The sequence below is a fragment of the Corylus avellana genome, chromosome 7 (genome assembly GCF_965113065.1).
Source record: "Corylus avellana chromosome 7, dhCorAvel1.hap1.2, whole genome shotgun sequence".
NCBI classification, from domain to species: Eukaryota; Viridiplantae; Streptophyta; class Magnoliopsida; order Fagales; family Betulaceae; genus Corylus; species Corylus avellana.
The window spans coordinates 20,375,981-20,397,992 of NC_142496.1; the positions used below are offsets into that span (position 1 = coordinate 20,375,981).

At 35.3% G+C, this 22,012-nt stretch overlaps 4 protein-coding genes and 1 long non-coding RNA gene across 5 annotated transcripts; all 5 read right to left on the reverse strand.

The window, feature by feature from the left end:
• Positions 1–830: 830 nt before the first annotated feature.
• On the reverse strand, positions 831–2,416 carry LOC132185123 (uncharacterized). Its single transcript, XM_088518681.1, has 3 exons — positions 2,183–2,416; positions 1,756–1,922; positions 831–1,091 (listed from the first exon to the last, which is right to left on the reverse strand). Exons 1-3 carry the CDS (start codon positions 2,352–2,354, stop codon positions 987–989), a joined length of 444 nt encoding a protein of 147 aa, XP_088374807.1. The 5' UTR covers positions 2,355–2,416; the 3' UTR covers positions 831–986.
• Positions 2,417–4,513: 2,097 nt separating this feature from the next.
• LOC132185120 (MDIS1-interacting receptor like kinase 2-like) lies at positions 4,514–5,427 on the reverse strand. The gene is made up of 2 exons (XM_059598933.2): positions 5,130–5,427; positions 4,514–4,902 (listed from the first exon to the last, which is right to left on the reverse strand). The coding sequence occupies exons 1-2, from the start codon at positions 5,410–5,412 to the stop codon at positions 4,514–4,516; spliced, it is 672 nt and encodes a 223-aa protein (XP_059454916.2). The 5' UTR covers positions 5,413–5,427.
• Positions 5,428–9,995: 4,568 nt separating this feature from the next.
• On the reverse strand, positions 9,996–11,095 carry LOC148584643 (uncharacterized). Its single transcript, XR_015912824.1, has 3 exons — positions 10,803–11,095; positions 10,280–10,698; positions 9,996–10,189 (listed from the first exon to the last, which is right to left on the reverse strand). It is a non-coding gene; the product is annotated as an uncharacterized LOC148584643 (long non-coding RNA).
• A 2,705-nt stretch (positions 11,096–13,800) lies between these two features.
• LOC148584644 (uncharacterized) lies at positions 13,801–14,727 on the reverse strand. The gene has a single exon (XM_088518197.1). The coding sequence runs from the start codon at positions 14,710–14,712 to the stop codon at positions 13,801–13,803; it is 912 nt and encodes a 303-aa protein (XP_088374323.1). The 5' UTR covers positions 14,713–14,727.
• Positions 14,728–15,338: 611 nt separating this feature from the next.
• On the reverse strand, positions 15,339–16,367 carry LOC148584645 (uncharacterized). The gene has a single exon (XM_088518554.1). The coding sequence runs from the start codon at positions 16,365–16,367 to the stop codon at positions 15,339–15,341; it is 1,029 nt and encodes a 342-aa protein (XP_088374680.1).
• Positions 16,368–22,012: the final 5,645 nt, after the last annotated feature.

Genomic DNA, 22,012 nt, shown 5'->3' on the forward strand with positions numbered 1-22,012 from the left:
GAAGTTTAAGTCTTTATTTTAGTTATATTTGATTTGATATGTTGGTTGTGATTGAAGATAACTTAAATAAGTTTGATAAACATGAATAAAAGAAGTAATACTTGAGCAAATGTGATTGTATTGATGAACATTTAGGGCTGAAATTTTAGATGCAACAAGAGACGAGTTGCTTGATTGATGCAGATTTTATATGGCTTATGGTTTTCCTTGTTAGTTTGAAACTATTTTGAACAAATATGCAAATATGGACATCCTTGATAATGAATCAATATTGATGGTTGTGTGCCTAAGAAATAGATATTGAAATGTTTACTTGTTTGTCAAATAGACAAGTATAATAGTTTGAACTAGTGACCTCCACTTCATGGGGCGTGATCTCTAATCAATTGAGCTACCTCTTCTGAACACTTTTAATAAAATTTGAACAGCTTTAATATGTAGATAAGACTTAGTGTTTTAATGGATTTATATCCATTTTTGGAGCATGTTATTGCTAAAAATTTAAAAGCTATCAACTAAGTTCTTAGCATTATGTCTCAAATTTAGTAAAACATATATCATGTACTAATGAGTTCTAATTATGTTAATTGTTGAAGTGGAAGAATTGCTAAAGTTGTAAAGAATCTTTGTGAATTGAAAGATTTTATGTTATTTTATGTATGATGGTTGATAAAAATTCTGATGTGTTAATTTTTAAGATTGGCTTATTCGGCATTCAAAACAATTTTTAAGATTGGTTATTTTTTATAAGGAAACAAGTCCTATCAGAAATCAAATTCCCTTGAGCTGAAAAACAGCTTCAGTATTCTCGACTTTTAAAATAACTCCACCCAGACCTTGTTCCAAAGCCTGCAAACGCAGAAAATGAATATTGAAAGGAGGTCATGATGCATCACCTATAGAGCCAAATTGACAATTTTGATAATTGAAGCATCTCTTCGAACATATGAAGCTCAGTTGCCGATCCTAATCTTAGAGCATCTAGACTATACCTCAAGGAAGACTTGTGCGCCATAATGACTTTTTGAGATGGCAAAAACTGTTTTTTGAGAACCTTGGAATGCAGCAACAATATTCTCTGCAGGAATTACCTTTAGAAACACAAAATCAGGGATCAATTCAGAAGTGCTTTATATTGAAAATGGCAGGTACAGGAATATGTTAAGTGGAAGGTGCTGGAAACAAAAAGTGCAGCATAGACTATGTTTGTGCTCAAAACATCCATGAATATGGTCCATATAATGTAGATGATCTGGTGTGACTGTATAATGGAAAGTGTACTAGGTTCAATGATTAGAAGCAACGAAACACGCAAAAAAGCAAGATTATCTCCGGATACAAAGACAGCCATGTAAAATGAAACCTAAGAAGTTTCCATCAAAGCCATTGTAATAAAAGGATTCTGTTGATTAATTCAAAAGCAAGTTTAGAGAAAATGTGATTCAGCATGTTGTCATCTTTAACGAGATCAATAATTAGTATATAACTTCACACAATACCACGTATCTTCTAAGTCATGGACCAAGTAGCAAAGACTTCGCATCGATTTCCAATATTCAATGCTCTTACTAAGAAATGAATTGTTCCGACTTTACAGATATCCACAGTTTTTGAGGAAGTTGATTTCTTTTTAGCTTAGCTTAAACAACTCCACAAATAACAATGGGTAGTTGATATGCAGTACTTGAAGGCCAATTCAAGAAAATAGAAACAAATTTTATGTGAATTATCCTAAGCAGTCAGCAACAGGCCTACCTGCCAATCTAGCAAATTGATAACAACATTCTCTGCCTGCCCATTTGCGGGTTGGAGCTGCTGCAACTCTTGCGGATTTGAAACCTCAAAAACTGTGGCAACCCTTCTATTCTCACCATCAAAAATGCCTCCCTCTTCAATATACAGAGGACTTATTAAGGCGATTGCTGAAAACCCAGAACCAAAATTAAAAACTAAAAAAGTCGGATAAAATTATTGGCAAAATTAACATGACTCATGCTTTGACAAAAATATAGTGAAAACCACCAAAATCCTCACATGGGTCACAGCAATGTACCCAATTTTTTTCTTGTACTTATTTTGATCTACGAAGCATAGAGCACACAATTATATATATAAAATTAGCTCACAAGCTAATCGTAATGTAGATATACAAAAGAACAAGAGGGGGTCATAAGGAGCTTACAAGACCACTCATTGGCGAGTTGTCGATCCTGGGATGAGAAAACGAAGGTATTCCTTCCTCTCTCCACGGCGGCCGTCATGACCTCTTTGCTTTTTGTCCAAATCCACACCGTCTTCAATTTCTCGTACGACCCAAAAGACGACGTCGTCAAAGAGGAATGAGAAGCACACATTGCGACACAAGAACAGCGTTGCAACAACTGGGTTGCTTTGTAATTGTTAGCATTCGATGAACGATAATTGACCAATGCATTTGATCTGAAAAAGATCCATTTGTCTGCGAATATGATTCGACTCAACAAACATTAATTCTGAACGAGAAAGGACGTGGAAAACTTGAGTAACTTGGAATGACATGAAATAGGTAGATGAAATTGATTTACATGGAGGTTGAGCCAGTTGAGAAATGGTAATGTCGAGCAGTGGAATAACCTGAATTGAGAGTAAAGCAGGGGAATTGTTTGGGTAATCGAACCAAAGAAGCAGATAATAGCACAACCATCCCACTTCTTCTTCTTCTTCTTCTTCTCGTTTTCTTCTTTTGATGTACAGATTTGGATATGGATCGTTTTCTCAGGTGACGTCAGGTCAAGTTCGGTCTCGCATTCAGCTCCGCCAGAGATACAGCTGATGCAATTTTTTTTTTTTTTTTTTTTTTTTTTTTTTTTTTATGTGCATGTAATATGATAAAAAAAAAAATTAAAAAAAAAAGGTACAACCAAGAAGGTCATTTAATTTTTATGGCGTTATAATTATCATACACAACAACTTTTATTCATATAAGTTATTCAAATAATATGATACAAGTAACAAGCTTCTTTTTTTTTCTTTTTTTTTTTTGAGTGAAGCATTTGATAATTGAGTTTTTTTTTTTTTTTTTTTTTTTTTTTTTTTTTTTTTTCATTTCATGCAACATCACGTTTTCAGAAAATGATGATGATAATGATGTTAGGAGTTTCATATTGGATGCCTTATTAATATTTTCATTGCCACAACTCCAAAGCTATAAACATTGCATTTTTCAGTAACTGTTATGGTATAAGCTAGCTCTACGCACAATGAAAATAAAATTTAAAAACTATTAAAATATATATTTTTGTTTATTTTTGTATATTTTTTATTTTTTTTAAAAAATCAATATGAGAAGTTCATCAAGCCTTACGGTTCCAAAAAAAATCCATACTGAAATTAGATAATTTGCTACCATACATAATTCAATTCAAGAAATAAACATCGAGGTATATATCCCAACTAGCATGAGTGTGCCAGCCATTTGGATCACGTACATGGCCAATTGTACCTTCTTGAATAATAGATCGATGGATTTAAAAACAAAAAACAAATAAATAAAGATATAAATTATACGGAAAAAAAAAAAAAAAAAAAAGAACAGTTCGCCTGGAGCAACATAACCATAAGTGCCGATAACTAACATTTGATTAGAGAAATCAGGATCAAGGATCTTAATTGTGCCAAAAGTCAGATACAAAAAGCCTTTAGTTTAGAATTCAATAAAATATTATTGCTTGTAATATCTCAATGAATAATTGTTGAAATGCATTCATGATTCATATAAGATAAAGTATAGGCATGCTCTTGCTCCAATCCAATTCAATAGCTTCAACATCATTGTTTAGGACACAAAATAATCTTTTCCTTTTCATAAACTCGTAAACCAAAATCATGCATAGCTTATAAACCAAAGCCAAGCCGATTGTCAACGATCAGGTGCATGGTCGTGTAATAACTCGTACTCCAACTTTTATGAATTCCTTCGTTCCTACTATAACTAATTATTTCGGTTTTATACTGGCGGCTTCAACTATATTTTATATATATAAATAAGCCGAGCTCTATTTCTTGGTCTGAGCAATATGCGGCTTATTCCAAATAAATTGAATGAACAATTCATAAAAATTATATGGGGTATTCAATAGTTCCTTCTCGTGTCAACAAAATTTAAAAATTAAAAATTAAAAAAATAATAATAAAAATAAAAATAAAAAAATAAAAAACTGAGTTGATAAGTCCTCGTGCCACTTGTATACAGCTTCATGATAAAGATTTTGGAAATTAATGTTCTTAATTTTGAAAGTGAGAACATAGAAGAATTTGATTTGAAGAATGAGGCCGTTGTAAGTGTATGTTGCGAGTTCTAGTTGAAGTCACTTTTAAATAAGCAAATTTAGTAAATGGGAACAACCAATAAAGTTATATAATTTTTATGGCATTATAATTCTCATACATGCACAACATTTTTTTTTTTTTTTTAATTCATACAACTTCATCAAACAATATGATACTTATGATACTCCACCTAGTAACGGGCGCTTTATAATTGAGTTTCATCCCTTGATCCAACCATATACATTTTCTGGTTCTTTAGCTGCCATAGTGAAAGTGCATGTAAAGGCTTGGTTATTGGCTTCTTCCGAGAAAGAAATTCTTGGGACACAGATTTCATTGTAGGCCGAGACTTTGGGTTGGTCTGTAGGCACGCAAATGCTATTGTAGCGACAAGAAAAATATCTTGTGAAATTAGATGATTTGGAGGAGGCAAACGTTGGTCTAATATTGCATGTAACATCACATTTTGAGAAGACGATGATGATAATGAAGTAAGGAGTTCCATTGGGTGTCTTCCCATTAATATTTCCAATGCCACCACTCCAAAGCTATAAACGTCGCATTTTTCAGTTACTTTCATGGTATAGGCCAACTCTACATGTAAAAAGAAGAAAAATACAAATTATCATAATTAAATGTGTAAACCTTTCTTTCCCTTTTTTTTTTTTTTTTTGGCATATTGGCAAGGTAACCCTACTAGAGCAAATATTGGGAAAGACATTTGTTCTACATGGCTAGTTCTACCTTTTAGAATAATAGGCAACAGTGGAAAAAATAAACAAATATAGATATAACTTATACTAAGAAAAAGAAGAATTCACCTGGAGCAACATAACCATAAGTGCCGGCAACTAACGTTTGATTGGAAGAATTCGGATCAAGGAGTTTAGCTGTGCCAAAGTCAGAGACAAAAGCCTCTAGTTTTGAGTTCAATAAAATATTGTTGCTTGTTATATCTCGATGAACAATTGTTGGAATGCATTCATGATGCATGTAAGATATGGCATGTGCAGTACCTTTGATGATGTTCACCCTCTTGCTCCAATCCAATTCCATAGCTTCAACACCATTGCTCAGGACACAAAATAGGCTTCCTCTTTCCATGTACTCGTAAACCAAAAACATCGATCGATTATGTAAACAAAACCCATGAAGTTTTATAATGTTTCGATGACGAATTTCTATTAACACTTTTACCTCGTTCCTGAAACTCATATCAAAAGTTGGGTTCTCAGCCTCCATACGATGAAGTTTCTTCAAGGCAACCACTTTCACTACAAGAAATTTGCTCATTAGCGGCGACCCAAAGTCGCCGCTAATGAGCAAAACGTCGCCGCTATTGATCAATAGCGGCGACACTTGGCCGCTATTCAGTTGCTGGTATTAATCCGCCACTGATGATCAATAGCGGCAACATTTCGGGTCGCCGCTAATGACTTTTTTTGTTGCCGCAAAAAAAGCTTGAAATGGGCCGAGTGTCGCCGCTGATGATGGTCAATAGCGGCGACCATCTGGGTGGCTGCTATTGACTATCAATAGCGGCCACCTTCTAGGTCGCTGCTATTGATAATCAATAGCGGCGACGTTATAGGTCGCTGCTATTGACTATCAATAGCGGCGACCTAGATGTCGCCTCTACTGACTATCAATAGCGGCAACCTAGATGTCGCCGCTACTTAGTATCAATAGCGGCGACCTGGTAGGTCGCCACTATTGATAGTCAGTAGCGGCGACATCTAGGTCGCCGCTATTGATAATCGTAAAAAAATAAAAAAATCATTAGCGGCGACATTGAGGTCGACGCTAATGATATTTAAAAAAAAAAAAAAAAAAAGAAAAAAAAAGGACCTGCTTATAATAGATGTTATTATATAACAGTTATGAGAATTACATCAAGCCTATTTATAGTCAAATCGCTCGAGATAACTAAAGTTAATTGGTGCAAGCATTGCATATATATGAAAGGACAAGTGGATTCAAGGATTCACTTCTTATCATGAAACAAAAAAGTGAAAAGAGGGAAACAACAACACAAAATAATGACGTGTTGGGGACGTCCGGACAATAAAGTTATAATCAAAAGTAAACTCATGCCAAGTCAATCAAACTAAACCACCCAATCCAAGGCTTGCCTTTGAATTGTGGACCCTAAGAGCAACAAACCTTACATATATTGAAGGGTTTGAGTCCTCACCTATGACCACAAACTATGTCCAAAAAATAATAAAGGACTTCATCTCATCAAGCAAAGGAATAATAGGTAAACCATTAAAACAAGTTGGTGCAAGCATTGCATATGGAAGGACAAGTGGATTCAAGGATTCACTTCTTATCATGAAACAAAAAGTGAAAAGAGGGAAACAACAACACAAAATAATGACATGTTGGGGACGTCCGGACAATAAGGTTATAATCAAAAGTAAACTCATGCCAAGTCAATCAAACTAAACCACCCAATCCAAGGCTTGCCTTTGAATTGTGGACCCTAAGAGCAACAAACCTTACATATATTGAAGGGTTTGAGTCTTCACCTATGAGCACAAACTATGTCCAAAAAATAATAAAGGACTTCATCTCATCAAGCAAAGGAATAATAGGTAAACCATTAAAACAAGTTGGTGCAAGCATTGCATATGGAAGGACAAGTGGATTCAAGGATTCACTTCTTATCATGAAACAAAAAGTGAAAGAGGGAAACAACAACACAAAATAATGACATGTTGGGGACGTCCGGACAATAAGGTTATAATCAAAAGTAAACTCATGCCAAGTCAATCAAACTAAACCACCCAATCCAAGGCTTGCCTTTGAATTGTGGACCCTAAGAGCAACAAACCTTACATATATTGAAGGGTTTGAGTCTTCACCTATGAGCACAAACTATGTCCAAAAAATAATAAAAGACTTCATCTCATCAAGCAAAGGAATAATAGCTAAACCATTAAAACAAGTTGGTGCAAGCATTGCATATGGAAGGACAAGTGGATTCAAGGATTCACTTCTTATCATGAAACAAAAAATGAAAAGAGGGAAACAACAACACAAAATAATGACGTGTTGGGGACGTCCGGACAATAAGGTTATAATCAAAAGTAAACTCATGCCAAGTCAATCAAACTAAACCACCCAATCCAAGGCTTGCCTTTGAATTGTGGACCCTAAGAGCAACAAACCTTACATATATTGAAGGGTTTGAGTCCTCACCTATGAGCACAAACTATGTCCAAAAAATAATAAAGGACTTCATCTCATCAAGCAAAGGAATAATAGGTAAACCATTAAAACAAGTTGGTGCAAGCATTGCATATGGAAGGACAAGTGGATTCAAGGATTCACTTCTTATCATGAAACAAAAAGTGAAAAGAGGGAAACAACAACACAAAATAATGACATGTTGGGGACGTCCGGACAATAAGGTTATAATCAAAAGTAAACTCATGCCAAGTCAATCAAACTAAACCACCCAATCCAAGGCTTGCCTTTGAATTGTGGACCCTAAGAGCAACAAACCTTACATATATTGAAGGGTTTGAGTCCTCACCTATGAGCACAAACTATGTCCAAAAAATAATAAAGGACTTCATCTCATCAAGCAAAGGAATAATAGGTAAACCATTAAAACAAGTTGGTGCAAGCATTGCATATGGAAGGACAAGTGGATTCAAGGATTCACTTCTTATCATGAAACAAAAAGTGAAAGAGGGAAACAACAACACAAAATAATGACATGTTGGGGACGTCCGGACAATAAGGTTATAATCAAAAGTAAACTCATGCCAAGTCAATCAAACTAAACCACCCAATCCAAGGCTTGCCTTTGAATTGTGGACCCTAAGAGCAACAAACCTTACATATATTGAAGGGTTTGAGTCCTCACCTATGAGCACAAACTATGTCCAAAAAATAATAAAGGACTTCATCTCATCAAGCAAAGGAATAATAGGTAAACCATTAAAACAAGTTGGTGCAAGCATTGCATATGGAAGGACAAGTGGATTCAAGGATTCACTTCTTATCATGAAACAAAAAGTGAAAGAGGGACACAACAACACAAAATAATGACATGTTGGGGACGTCCGGACAATAAGGTTATAATCAAAAGTAAACTCATGCCAAGTCAATCAAACTAAACCACCCAATCCAAGGCTTGCCTTTGAATTGTGGACCCTAAGAGCAACAAACCTTACATATATTGAAGGGTTTGAGTCTTCACCTATGAGCACAAACTATGTCCAAAAAATAATAAAGGACTTCATCTCATCAAGCAAAGGAATAATAGGTAAACCATTAAAACAAGTTGGTGCAAGCATTGCATATGGAAAGACAAGTGGATTCAAGGATTCACTTCTTATCATGAAACAAAAAATGAAAAGAGGGAAACAACAACACAAAATAATGACATGTTGGGGACGTCCGGACAATAAGGTTATAATCAAAAGTAAACTCATGCCAAGTCAATCAAACTAAACCACCCAATCCAAGGCTTGCCTTTGAATTGTGGACCCTAAGAGCAACAAACCTTACATATATTGAAGGGTTTGAGTCTTCACCTATGAGCACAAACTATGTCCAAAAAATAATAAAGGACTTCATCTCATCAAGCAAAGGAATAATAGGTAAACCATTAAAACAAGTTGGTGCAAGCATTGCATATGGAAGGACAAGTGGATTCAAGGATTCACTTCTTATCATGAAACAAAAAGTGAAAGAGGGAAACAACAACACAAAATAATGACATGTTGGGGACGTCCGGACAATAAGGTTATAATCAAAAGTAAACTCATGCCAAGTCAATCAAACTAAACCACCCAATCCAAGGCTTGCCTTTGAATTGTGGACCCTAAGAGCAACAAACCTTACATATATTGAAGGGTTTGAGTCTTCACCTATGAGCACAAACTATGTCCAAAAAATAATAAAGGACTTCATCTCATCAAGCAAAGGAATAATAGCTAAACCATTAAAACAAGTTGGTGCAAGCATTGCATATGGAAGGACAAGTGGATTCAAGGATTCACTTCTTATCATGAAACAAAAAGTGAAAAGAGGGAAACAACAACACAAAATAATGACATGTTGGGGACGTCCGGACAATAAGGTTATAATCAAAAGTAAACTCATGCCAAGTCAATCAAACTAAACCACCCAATCCAAGGCTTGCCTTTGAATTGTGGACCCTAAGAGCAACAAACCTTACATATATTGAAGGGTTTGAGTCCTCACCTATGAGCACAAACTATGTCCAAAAAATAATAAAGGACTTCATCTCATCAAGCAAAGGAATAACACTATCTTTTATTCAAATGCTTCTAGTATTTGCTATTTACATGCTTGCAAATTCTTATAAAAAGAAGAGCAACTCACATAACGGTGGAACAAACAAATGTTGAAAATAAAATTCACCAGAAAACAGACAAAAATTAAAAAAAAAACCATCCAAATGAGACCTTCTTGGGGTGTCAAACTAGTTGTTAGATCTAACTACAAACTGGGTATAGCTCACTGATCTGAAACAAACATTCATATGAACAAACTAAAAAAAGAATTAACTAAGACTAAAAGCAATTCTTTTTTCCTGAAACAAATAACGTAAGACAAAAAAAGATCGTCGGCCTTAATTACCACAATCAAACAGAAACATAAGCTTATATGATTAATGAGGTCACAAACGCAAACCAACAAACAAATATAATCAAAAACCAAACACTCCAATTCACATTCTACTCATCCTTATAACTCCATGCAAGCCTCCCGCTCGCTACATTTCACAGTACTTCCACCAACAAGTGAGTGACAATAGGTTTGAAATAACTTACCATCAATTGAGTCCTTTAGTGCAACAATTTCTTGCCTATCTTTCTCTCCAGCCATTCTACATACACTAAAAAAAGAAAATAGTCTTATATACTTGTATTAAATGGAATTAACTTCCCACCAACAAGTGAATGACAATGGGATTGAAATATCTTACCCATTGTTATTTGAGTCCTTTAGCGCCACAACTCCTTGCACATCTTCCACTCATGTCATCCTGTATACACTTAAAAATGAAATATTGTTATATAATATTACTCTCTTGCATTGTTTACTCAACTTGATAAACATGTCAAGAGAGGTTCACTAACTCAAAGTTCTTAAACAAAAAAACTGTTTGAAGTTCTTACCTTCTAACACAAACCAAATTTGTTATAATCTTTGTAATTTTAAAACTTCTTCAACAAAGTACAACTAAAGCACCCTCCAAGTTCTTAAACATTCAAACTATTTAAAGTTCTTACCCTATAATACAAATCTTAATAATATTAAAACAAAGTCTTAAACTAAATACAACAAAAACTCTTTCAAATGTTGCTTCCGCTTGCTTGAGATCCATAAGAGCTCCCTCCAATCCTAGGAATAAAAGAATTCATATCATAATCAATGATCTTTCTAACAATTACTTGATATGTGTGTGAAATAAAAAAATAAAAAAGTTATAGGCAAGATTCTTTTACCCTCCTATATGTTTTAGCAGCATTTCCATTTGTGCTTGCATAGCAGCTTGAGATGCTTTTGACTCCTTAATTTGGGCCTGAAATGCTGCCTCCATAGCAGCTTGTGATGCTTTTGACTCCTTAATTTCGGCCTGAAATGTTGCCTCCATAGCAATTTGTGATGCTTTTGACTCCCTAATTTCGGCCTGAAATGATGCCTCCATAGCAGCTAGTTTCTCTTCGGTTTCTAGCTGTTTAGCCAAGCATTCATCATGGTTTTGTTGGTTGCATGAGGAATTTGACTTGGTAGGTTTGGCACCACAACTTTTTCCTCTGACATGTCCTGAGCGGTGTCCACCTAGCACCTTTAAGAAAATGTCTTCTTGGCTGGCATTAGTGTTGTCGGAGTTTGCTGCTATTGATTCCTTTTCATTCTGCACAATCCATATAAACCTCAACTAAATAAGCCATGCAAGTTCATTAGACATATTCATCATGAGTACCCATTTCATTCACTTACATATTTACTCTCAGCGTACTCACTCACAAATATCCCATCCTTGTTAGTGTGCGTGTCCTTGTATATTTCTATCGGATTGGGTGCGGCATTAGTTTTCTTTGCCTGCACATAATACACATAATTAACTGTTACACTGAAGAACATTACTATAAAAGCCTAACACTATATATTCTTACCTTCTTGTGAATGATATTGACGAACGTCGTGCTGCCAGCGGTATGATTTGTTTCCATCTTTGCTCTGTTTTTCTTATTTCGCTCAGATTTTTTCTACAAAAATTCAATCAAAAAACATATTAGTTTCATTTTTTATAGCTGAATACAAATCTTAGAAATAATAATTGACTATCTATTTGAATAAGATGTGTTTACCTTCCATATATCAACTTCGAATGAATCACATATAGCAGGCCATTGTTCCGGAGAAATACTAGTTGGAACATTGGCCCTCGCCTCAGCTTGAGCATTGGCCACTGCTACTAAATCATCGCTATCCACATTTTTGAAATAAATTTGGTAGTTCTTGAGGTGCAATGCGGAGCGTTTCCTATTATAGGCCTTACCTAGTTGATGCTTTAAGGCATCCTTGTGCTTCTGTAGCTCCGGATCCAAAACAAACTTACCCTGAGACATAGTAATTACGAAAACAATGGTCAAAAGTTTGTCACATTATTTGTAGCAAGTGACATAATACACATACACAATGAGATTTATACCTTCACTCGTTCTTCCAATCTTTTCACCATTTCATCTGGGACCATGGTCCAACTCTGATAATGGAGGTCGCAATGATCAAGGACAATCTTAGAAATTATCCTCGACCACGCCCCGGAATTGTCGCCCACAGGTACGACATACTCATCATTGAATTCCAAATTGAGCGGACCATCTTTATCTATCATATCATTAACCTTGGAATTCTTGTTCTGACCCCTTGGCCGTCTAACAGACGTGCTAGCTATTAATCAACATATGAAAACGTAGTTAGTTGTATCTGGAAAAGAAGTTCGCACAGTGTATGCAACAAACTAATAGGAAAAAGATTTTATATTCACTTACAGCTTGCAGTGGGTGCAACTCCCGATGAGGGTATGTCATTAGACCGCTCATGGGAAGAATGGCTATGGCCCTCCGCCGAATCGAGGGTCACCGGTGATAGCATGTCCATATCATCATCAACATCAACAAGAGTCGGCCTATCACGATCCTCAACATGACACAGGCCTCGGCCTTGACCTCGGAGTTGACCACGACCTTGGACTCGGCCACGCCCTTGGCTTTGCCCTATCACCATTTGTAGTTGTTCTGATAGATCTGCAAACAACACAAAATAAATGTGGATCAGTCATATAACCATAATATTGCATGCTATATGGTTTGGACAAAAAAAATTATTCATACACTTAATTTAGTTAATTGCACATAAGTGGTCAATATGTAGAAAAATAAAAACTAAAAATAAAATATGAGTAGCAACACATCATACAATTTGTTAATCCAATTCCAACTTGATCATTCTGTATCATAGTCTGTATCATTGTTGCTTGAGGATGACTGTTCGTGTTCAGAGTTCTCTGTGTGCTCAGATTCTGTGTCATAGTTGCTACTTAACTCTTCTTCACTATCAGAGTTAGTATTGTGCTCCTCAATCGAAGGGTTATCGTCAATGAACATGCTTGCATCAAGTTGCACATATAATTCGTCAATAGGTATTGTCGAATCATCTCTACGTAACATAGTAGAGTTTTCAACAATTGCAATATTACCCCCAACACATTCATTTTCCTGGTATACCTCATTGTTGGTTCCTTGGTCACCATTCTCATTATCTTCCCCTACCATTGTTGGATTATAGTATGTGTTTCTATTGGTCAGCGTCTGTGCTACTTTCCAACTGCCACCCAATTTAGGATCACTCAAGTAAAACACTTGCGCAGCTTGGCATGCTAATATGAACGGGTCGGACTCATACCATTTACGAGAGGTATTCACAATTGTAAAACCTTGTTCCTTTCTTATTCCCCGCGTATTACTCCCAGTGTCCCACCAATCGCACTCAAACAGATACACCCGATTTTGGCCAGGGTAACATAACTCAAAAATGCTCTTCAACTCACCATAGTACTCATCGTCTGACGTGTTGTACCCACCTTTCACAACAATACCACTACTCTGGGTAGTACGAGTTTCTGCACATTCTTTTGTGTGGAACCTAACCCCATTCACAATGCAACCTCTATACGATCTAACTTGACGATCAGGCCCGAGTGAAAGATGATATAATTGTTCTGGGACATTTTCTGCATTACGCCCACCACTGTATATATTATCTCGAAACCAGCGCTCAAATGTGGCCTCATGCTTCTTCTCAATGTCATGGCCACCTTCCCGTTCGATCATCTGATAGTGTTCACTGCGTAGAAAAGTGTATGTCGTTAGTAATCATCTAGTGTCATGATTAAACAAAAGAGAATCGGATAAGGAACCCACAATTATACACTTACTGCAAGTATGAAGCTGTTTCCTTACAATTGCTAAGTACATACCATCGAGCCCTCGCAAAAATGTTCTCATCAAGTGTCATATATTTTGCCGCACCCAATGGTTGAACTCGCTGAAAGAACACATCGAGGCCTTGTTCCGTTTCTTCCATACAGCCGTCAGCATTTCGCTCTTCACGGCTCCATCTTGTCTCAATCCCACGAAGATACATGGAGCAAAACGTCAAACACTCATCAACTAAATAAGCCTCAGCAATTGAAGCCTCTGGTCGCGCTTTGTTTCGCACCTTCCTCTTATGTTTACCAAGTGTCCTTTCCATTGGATACATCCAACGGTTTTGTACCGGTCCCCCAAGCTCAGCCTCTCGAGGTAAGTGAACCGCTAGATGGACCATAACATCAAAAAATGCTGGTGGAAATATTTGTTCCATCTTGCATAGAATCACAACAATGTCGACCTTCATTTGCTTCAAGATATCTACTTTTAATGTCCGTGCACACAACTGCGTAAAAAAATTACTCATCTCAATCAATGTTTTTTCTATTTCAGGCGTTAATTTTCCACGGATCGCAACAGGAAGTAAGCGCTGTAAGAAAACATGACAATCATGGCTTTTCATTCCCGATATCCTGCCAGGAAGCTTGTTCACACATCGACCAATGTTAGACGCATACCCATCAGGAAATTTTACACATTTCAGCCACTCACATAACTGGTTCTTCTCATCTCTTGTCAAAGTGTACACCACAACTGGCATCTTGGTGGTTGCACCATTTGTCTGCAAGTGCAATTCTTTACGTATACCCATCTCACGTAAATCTCTTCGTGCGTTGGCTGTGTCCTTTGTCTTCCCAGGAATATTCATCAATGTACCCAAGATACTATCACATATGTTCTTCTCAATGTGCATGACATCTAAATTGTGTCGTAATTTCAATGTTGACCAATAAGGCAACTTAAAGAAAATACTTTTCTTCCTCCAATTCGACACATTTATATCACCACCACTTGTGCGATGCTTTCTCTTGTTCCCAATATGTTTCCCAAACTGCACATGTTCAACATGTATTAGTTGTTGCAACAGTTGATCTCTGGACAGTTCTTCAGGTTCCAATCTATGCTCCTCTGTACCATCGAACAATTCTCTTTCTTGTCGCCACACATGGTCTTGAGGAAGCCACCTACGATGACACATGTAACACTCTTTAGACCCATACTTCAACCTATAAGACATTGTATCCTTGTTACATACCGGACATGCCAGTTTTCCCTTCGTAGAATAACCAGACAAGTTTCCATACGCAGGAAAATCGTTTATGGTCCATAGTAACGCTGCATGCAACTGAAATGTCTCTTTAGTCAAAGAATCGTAAGTGGTTACACCTTCATTCCATAATTCATGCAAATCATCAACCAAAGGCCGCAAATACACATCAATGTCGTTTCCAGGTGCAGTGCGACCAGGGATAATTAAGGACAATATCATATTTGGATCTTTCATACACCTCCATGGAGGTAAATTGTACGGCATTAATACTACTGGCCATATGCCATATTACCAAATGGGTTGAAACCATCACTTGCCAAACCAAGTCGCACGTTGCGGGAATCACGAGCAAACCATTCATGTTCTTTATCAAACTCTTTCCATGCAAGACCATCGGCTGGGTGTCCTAGAGTGTTGCCGTCATCTTTTCGTTCATCTTTGTGCCACCTCATATTTTTGGCCATATCTTTCGACATGAACAATCGTTGCAACCTCGGTTTTATTGGGAAATACCGCAAGACCTTTTGAGGAATTTTCTTGCCGCTACGCTTAACACAACTCCATCTTGAAGTGTTGCATGTTGGGCATTGTACTTTATCAGCATGTTCCTTCCAAAAAAGCACACAATCATTCTGGCATGCATGTATAGACTCATAACCAAAACTCAAGTCCCGGCAATATCGCTTTGCTACTCGGTAGGAGCATGGCAAAGTCTCTCCATCAGGAAGGGCCTCCTTTATCAACTTAATAATCATATCGAATGCCTTGTTACTTATGTTGCAAATCGTCTTTATATTAAGCATCTTCAAAATAAAAGCTACTTTTGTAAATTTATCACAGCCTGGATAAAGTTCACCCATGCCATCTTCCCATAATCGACCAAAACCAGTTCTATGTTCGTGATTGTCAGTTGTTGGACCCCGACTAGTAGAGGATTCACCTATGTTGGCTTCCAAAAATGTCCCCATTTGAACATCGCCTAACAATTCTTGGATCTCATCAACCTCCTCTATCCTCGCATTTGTATTAGTGTGTAAGTTGGCAGTCACATTTATATTACACGGATCTTCTTCCCCATGAAATATCCATCGAGTGTATGTGCGATCAATTCCATGTAGATACAAGTGACTCTCCACCAATTCAATATGATGAAAATATCGATTTGCACAATCACGACATGGACACCTCATAATACCATTTACATCCACACATGGACGCGCCATTGTAAAGAATTCTTCAAGTCCTTTTAGATATCGATCTGAACATCGAATAGGTTCTTGCATCCAACTCTTATCCATCTCAATGTCACTATCACAAGTTACTCTTTCCCTACATTTAATCACAAGCGTGTTTAGAGAAGATAAACGTTACCTCTATAATATGAAACTATTCAACTTGGAACTATTTACCAACATCTAAGATACATAAGGGTTATGACATTAAATCATTGGATGTCATCTTGTGCAAGAAACTGACATCTTTTATTTGTAGTTGTAAAAGATGTCATCTTCTTTCATGCGTGACATATATATAATTTGCAGTTTATGGAATGGTTTGATATTAAAGGACAAAGCCCATATAAAACGGATATTTGTAATTTTATAATTACAAATGGTTTCATTCTATAAATTTTACCTCTGTCTTCATTGAGGCTTAAAAAAGATGTTAGTTTCTGCAATGAAACTGACATCTTTGTGGCGTTGATCACCATACACGTTTACATGTTTTAAATTTTAATTTTTTTTTTTTTGACCTTTTTATAATCTACCTTTTCATCCATTTTGCTCAAACTTTTATTCTATAAATATATCCACCTAATCCATACGGAATTTCTGATAATTATGCTTTGTCTCATTAAAGTCATTTGCTTTAAATGCTTACTGATATCATTGAATGTCACATCACCCCCATCCAAATCCAAAAGCCTCGTTTGTTTCAATACTAATATAAAGAGAATGGATCTTAATCAAACCTATTTTTTTTGAAATTGAAGCCAAGAATGGTGATAAATTCAAATTAAGTTGTTCATAAATTCAAATCCTCCTTTCAATATTAATTAACCTAAGTTGATATATTGTTTCAGCTTGAACAACAGGCAAATCAATGCAACACATGTACAAGTTAGAAAAAGTGTTTGGACTTATTCTGTAGCAAAGGATTAATTTAGTGACAAAGCAACCAGTATATTTAATTAATTAATGAAAGGGATAAAGTAATTAACTTAAAAATTAAAAAGAAAAAAGAAAGAAAGGTATAAAGCGATAAACATGTACAGAGTTCTTTTGCCTCGATATATAGTCATGATTATTTTGTACAGTAATCATATAATAATTTAACACAAAGCTGAACTATGATAATATAATTTAACAACTATAGTACTATTAATAGAAATAAAACTGAAATAGGAGGGGGCCGGTGGGGATCCTTACAAACACCTAAAACAATATTAGAAATAAATGAAAAATGAATAAAATATAATCCGGTCTCATAGTAGCTTGACCAAAAGGCTAAGGAGAGGTCGTCTTGATAGCAGTACAAAACACATTACAAACTATCTAGCAATAAAATAATCTTTCAGTCAATTGATTTTTTTTTTTTTTTAATGAATAGGAACTTTATTAGCACCCAAACACATTACAAACTATCCAGCAAACACTGAACAACAAAGATACAACCAACAATATCAAGAAACAAAAATCAAACACTAATAAACACAGACACACAAAATAAGAATATTTTATATAGTCCTTTAATATTTTGAAATTTAAAATAAGATGAATCCCAGATTATCATTGTATAGTCCTTTAATATTTTGAAATTTAGTCATCTGTTTTCAGATGACTAAATTTAGTCCTTTAATATAGTCATCTGGAATTTGCTGATTGCAAATATTTTAGTAATTTAGTAAATATTTTCAAATACAGATCGACGATTATTAATTTAGTCCTTTAATATAGTCATCTAGAATTTGCTGATTGCAAATATTTTTTTAGCATAGCAGTTTTTATAAAGGAATTTGCGAAAATAATCCTGATTTTGTAGACTTCGAGTAGAACAACAGACTGGAAAGTCGGGTCCTATAGCATACTGCTAAGAATAGATCATGTGAAGCTGTTCAGAAGCATTTCCAGGAGTGGTGAACCAACTAATTGGAATACTTTGCCATCAAACAGCAGAGGTTCTTATTTGCAACAACCTTCCCGAGTAGTAAAATTCCCACATTTGAAAAAGGGAAATCTACCTCAAATCTACAAATTCCATCAAAATCACAACTTGGAATGTAAAACTAAGACAAACCCACATAATAAAACCAACCAATAACACCCAATAACCCCCACCAAGAACCAGCTACAGACAAACTACACAAACAAAAATCACAAGGAAACAGCACTTGAATTTGCAAAATCCCACTAAATTTTCCAGCAAAACTGCCCCAAATCTACCAGTAGATTTAAGAGAACCATGCATATGCCTTCAAAAACCAAGTCCAAAACCCATCAAAAACCTAAAACCACTCCATTAACATATACCCACTTTCTAATAATGACCAAAATCTAATCCCACAGGCCACAGCCCCAAAAGAAATCCCCCTACCAGACACCTAAATTAGGTCAACCCCTCTAATCTTCTGCCCCCAAAAACCACCCAGCTGTTCACAGACAAACCCAAAAAGTTGCTAAAATTTTTCCACCCTTAAACCCACCAAGAAGATTCCCAAATTCAAACCCTCAAGCAACACAAGGCATCAAGATTCAAAGCCACTCATTACCATTAAAGAAAAAGGATTCAGATGACTATATTTGCAATCAACAAATATTTTCAGATGACTATATTTGGTAATAATCGTCGATCTGTTTTCAGATGAATCCCAGATTATCATTGTATAGTCCTTTAATATTTTGAAATTTAAAATAAGAATCAAATGAACCTGCATCATTTTTGAAGAGCAACAAAAGTAGTGATCAAACTCCTAAAGAAAAAGTGAATGTTGTCGGGAGGCAAGCATTTAGGAGAAACTCATACCGGAGAGAGGTACGCCGGAGAGAGATCGAGCTACCGGAGAGAATTGAGTGCCCCGGAGAGAGAGCTGCCGGAGAGAGTTGAGTGCGCCGGAAAGAGAGCTGCCGGAGAGAGAGAAACGTTCGCCGGAGAGAGAGAGAGAGAGAGAGAAAGAGAGAGAGAGAGAGAGAGAGTGAGAGAGTACTGATGGGGAGGTCTGAAAAATGAAAAATACAGCTGAAAATAAAACAGAGCTTTCTAAAAACAGAGCTGATCGATGAGGGATTTTGATCCAAAAAAAAAAAAAGAAAAAAATAAATAAAACATGTCTGAAAATTTAAGAAATCGCGCCAATATAAATAGCTGGCGCCAATTTTTTATGCACACTCATTAGCGGCGACTAATGAGCTCAATTATTTTTATTTTTTTTTTTTAAATTATACTTACAATTTTGGGTAAAGTCCATGTACCCCCCTCAAACTACCACCCAATTGACAATGTCCCCCCCCCCAAACTTTTAATTGTAACAATGTCCCTTCCAAACTACCAAAACATTGACAATGTCCCCCTCAAAGCTAGCAATAAGACAAAAATGCCCCTATAGATTTCTCAATAAGACAAAAATATCTCTATAAATTTTTAAAAAAAAAAATTGATTTTTTTTAAAAACGAAAATTTTAATTTAAAAATAATATTTAACTATTTTTTAATTTAGTTTTAAAAAACAAAAAATTTCATTTTATTAAGCGAAAATTTTATTTTTTTAAACGTAAATTTTTATTTAAATAAAATTATAGAACAAGAATAAAATAAAATAAAAAAAAAACAAAAATTTTCAATATTTATAAAAATAAAAAAATCAAAATCAAAATTTTTAAAATTTTTTTCTTATAAAATTGATTTTTAAAAAAAAAAAATTGGCCAAGTTTGGATTTTTTTTTGTTAGTTTTAGATTTTTTCTAAAAGTTTTAGTATTTTTGTTTATATTTTACTATAGGTAATTTCGTCATTGGGGGGAACATTGACAATTTTTGGTAGTTTGGGGGGGACATTGTCACAATTGAAAGTTTAGGGGAGACATTGTCAATTGAGTGGTAGTTTAAGGGGGTTATGTGGACTTTCTCCTACAATTTTTTAATTTTTATTTATTTATTTATTTAGAGTTTTTTTTAAAAAAATTTCTCTTGTAATATGTTATTATTATTATAATATTAACTAAAAATTTCCGTTTAATAAATTTTTATGATAAAGATCATTAAGTTGATATTTATCTTATAATTAATTATAAAATAATACAAAATTCAAAAAGAATATAAAATCAATATAACTAAGGCACTAAGATAATGTAAAAAGCTTACAGTTCAATTGAGTATTCGATTGAACCTTTAATTGTATCCAGTTTGATCTATCAGTTGATTATATCACAATCAATCAAACTAATTCATTAAGATCGATCGGATGTTTGATCGAATATTTAATCATATCACGATCAATCGAACTAATTCATTAAGAGTGATCGGATGTTTGATCGATCATTTGATCATATCACGATCAATATAATTAATTTAATAGGATCGATCGGATGTTTAATCGATAATTTGATCCTATCATGATCAATTGAATTAATTCAGTAGGATCGATCGGACATTTGATTCTATCTCGATCAATCGAACTAATTCATTATGATCAATCAGATGTTTGACCGAACATTTGATCCTATCACGATCAATCGAACTAATTCATTATGATCGATCGTTTGATCCTATCACGATCAATTGAACTAATTCATTATGATCGATCGGAGGATTCGATCAAATGTTTGATCCTATCACGATCAATCGAACTAATTCATTAGGATCAATCGGATGTTCGATCAATCATTTGTTCTTATCACGATCAATCGAACTAATTCACTAGGATCGATTGGATGCTTGATCAAACATTTGATCCCATCACGATCAATCGAACTAATTCATGAGATCGATGTTTGATTGATCATTTGATCATATCACGATCAATTGAACTAATTCACCTGGATCGATCGGATGTTTGATCAATCATTTGATCCTATCACGATCAATCGAATTAATTCACCAAGATCGGTCAATTGTTCGATCAAACGTTTAAATAAGAATAAGAAATAGAAAACTTCAATAATAATTAATAGGAGAATTTGTTTTCTTTAAAAGAAAAAAATAAATATTGATTTTTTATATAAAATAAGAATAGAAAAATAGAAAAATAGAAAAAATTCACCAATAATTAATATAAAAGAAATAATGACATATTATCGGAGGATTCGAGGTGAATTTTTGGTAAATAATTTTTTCTATTATATATGTAGGATCAATAGCATCGCCCCAATATATATATATATATATATATATATATTTTTTTTTTTTCTGGTGTCAATAGCGGCCATCCCTATAGTCCCCGCTATTGAGGGGTCATTAGCGGCCACTAAAAATGTCGCCGCTAATGACCCATTAATAGCGGCAACTTATGGGTCGCCGCTAATTAATTGAAATTACTTTTTCCCGTGTCAATAGCGGCCATTCCTATAGTCGCCGCTATTGAGGAGTCATTAGCGGCCACTAAAAACGTCGCCGCTAATGACCCATTAATAGCAGCAACTTTTTGGGTCGCCGCTAATTAATTGAAATTACTTTTTCCCGTGTCAATAGCGGCCATTCCTATAGTCGCCGCTATTGAGGAGTCATTAGCGGCCACTAAAAACGTCGCCGCTAATGACCCATTAATAGCGGCAACTTTTGGGTCGCCGCTAATTAATTGAAATTACTTTTTCCCGTGTCAATAGCGGCAACTTTTTTAGTCGCCGCTACTGACCCATTAATAGCGGCGACTTTTGGGTCGCCGCTAATTAATTTTAATTACTTTTTTCCTCTGTCAATAGCGGCAACTGTAGAGTCGCTGCTAATGACCA

Bases quoted from the DNA above. Each gene is read 5' to 3' on its own strand.
- LOC132185123 (XM_088518681.1), bottom strand. From the start codon at position 2,354: ATGTGTGCTTCTCATTCCTCTTTGACGACGTCGTCTTTTGGGTCGTAC. The intron at 1,923-2,182 runs GTAAGCTCCTTA...CTGGGTTTTCAG, and splicing joins ACTCGCCAATGAGTGGTCTT to CAATCGCCTTAATAAGTCCT. The intron at 1,092-1,755 runs GTAGGCCTGTTG...GTGTTTCTAAAG, and splicing joins TCAATTTGCTAGATTGGCAG to GTAATTCCTGCAGAGAATAT.
- LOC148584644 (XM_088518197.1), bottom strand. From the start codon at position 14,712: ATGCACATTGAGAAGAACATATGTGATAGTATCTTGGGTACATTGATG.
- LOC148584645 (XM_088518554.1), bottom strand. From the start codon at position 16,367: ATGGATAAGAGTTGGATGCAAGAACCTATTCGATGTTCAGATCGATAT.
- LOC132185120 (XM_059598933.2), bottom strand. From the start codon at position 5,412: ATGGAAAGAGGAAGCCTATTTTGTGTCCTGAGCAATGGTGTTGAAGCT. The intron at 4,903-5,129 runs GTGAATTCTTCT...TTTTACATGTAG, and splicing joins TTATGGTTATGTTGCTCCAG to AGTTGGCCTATACCATGAAA.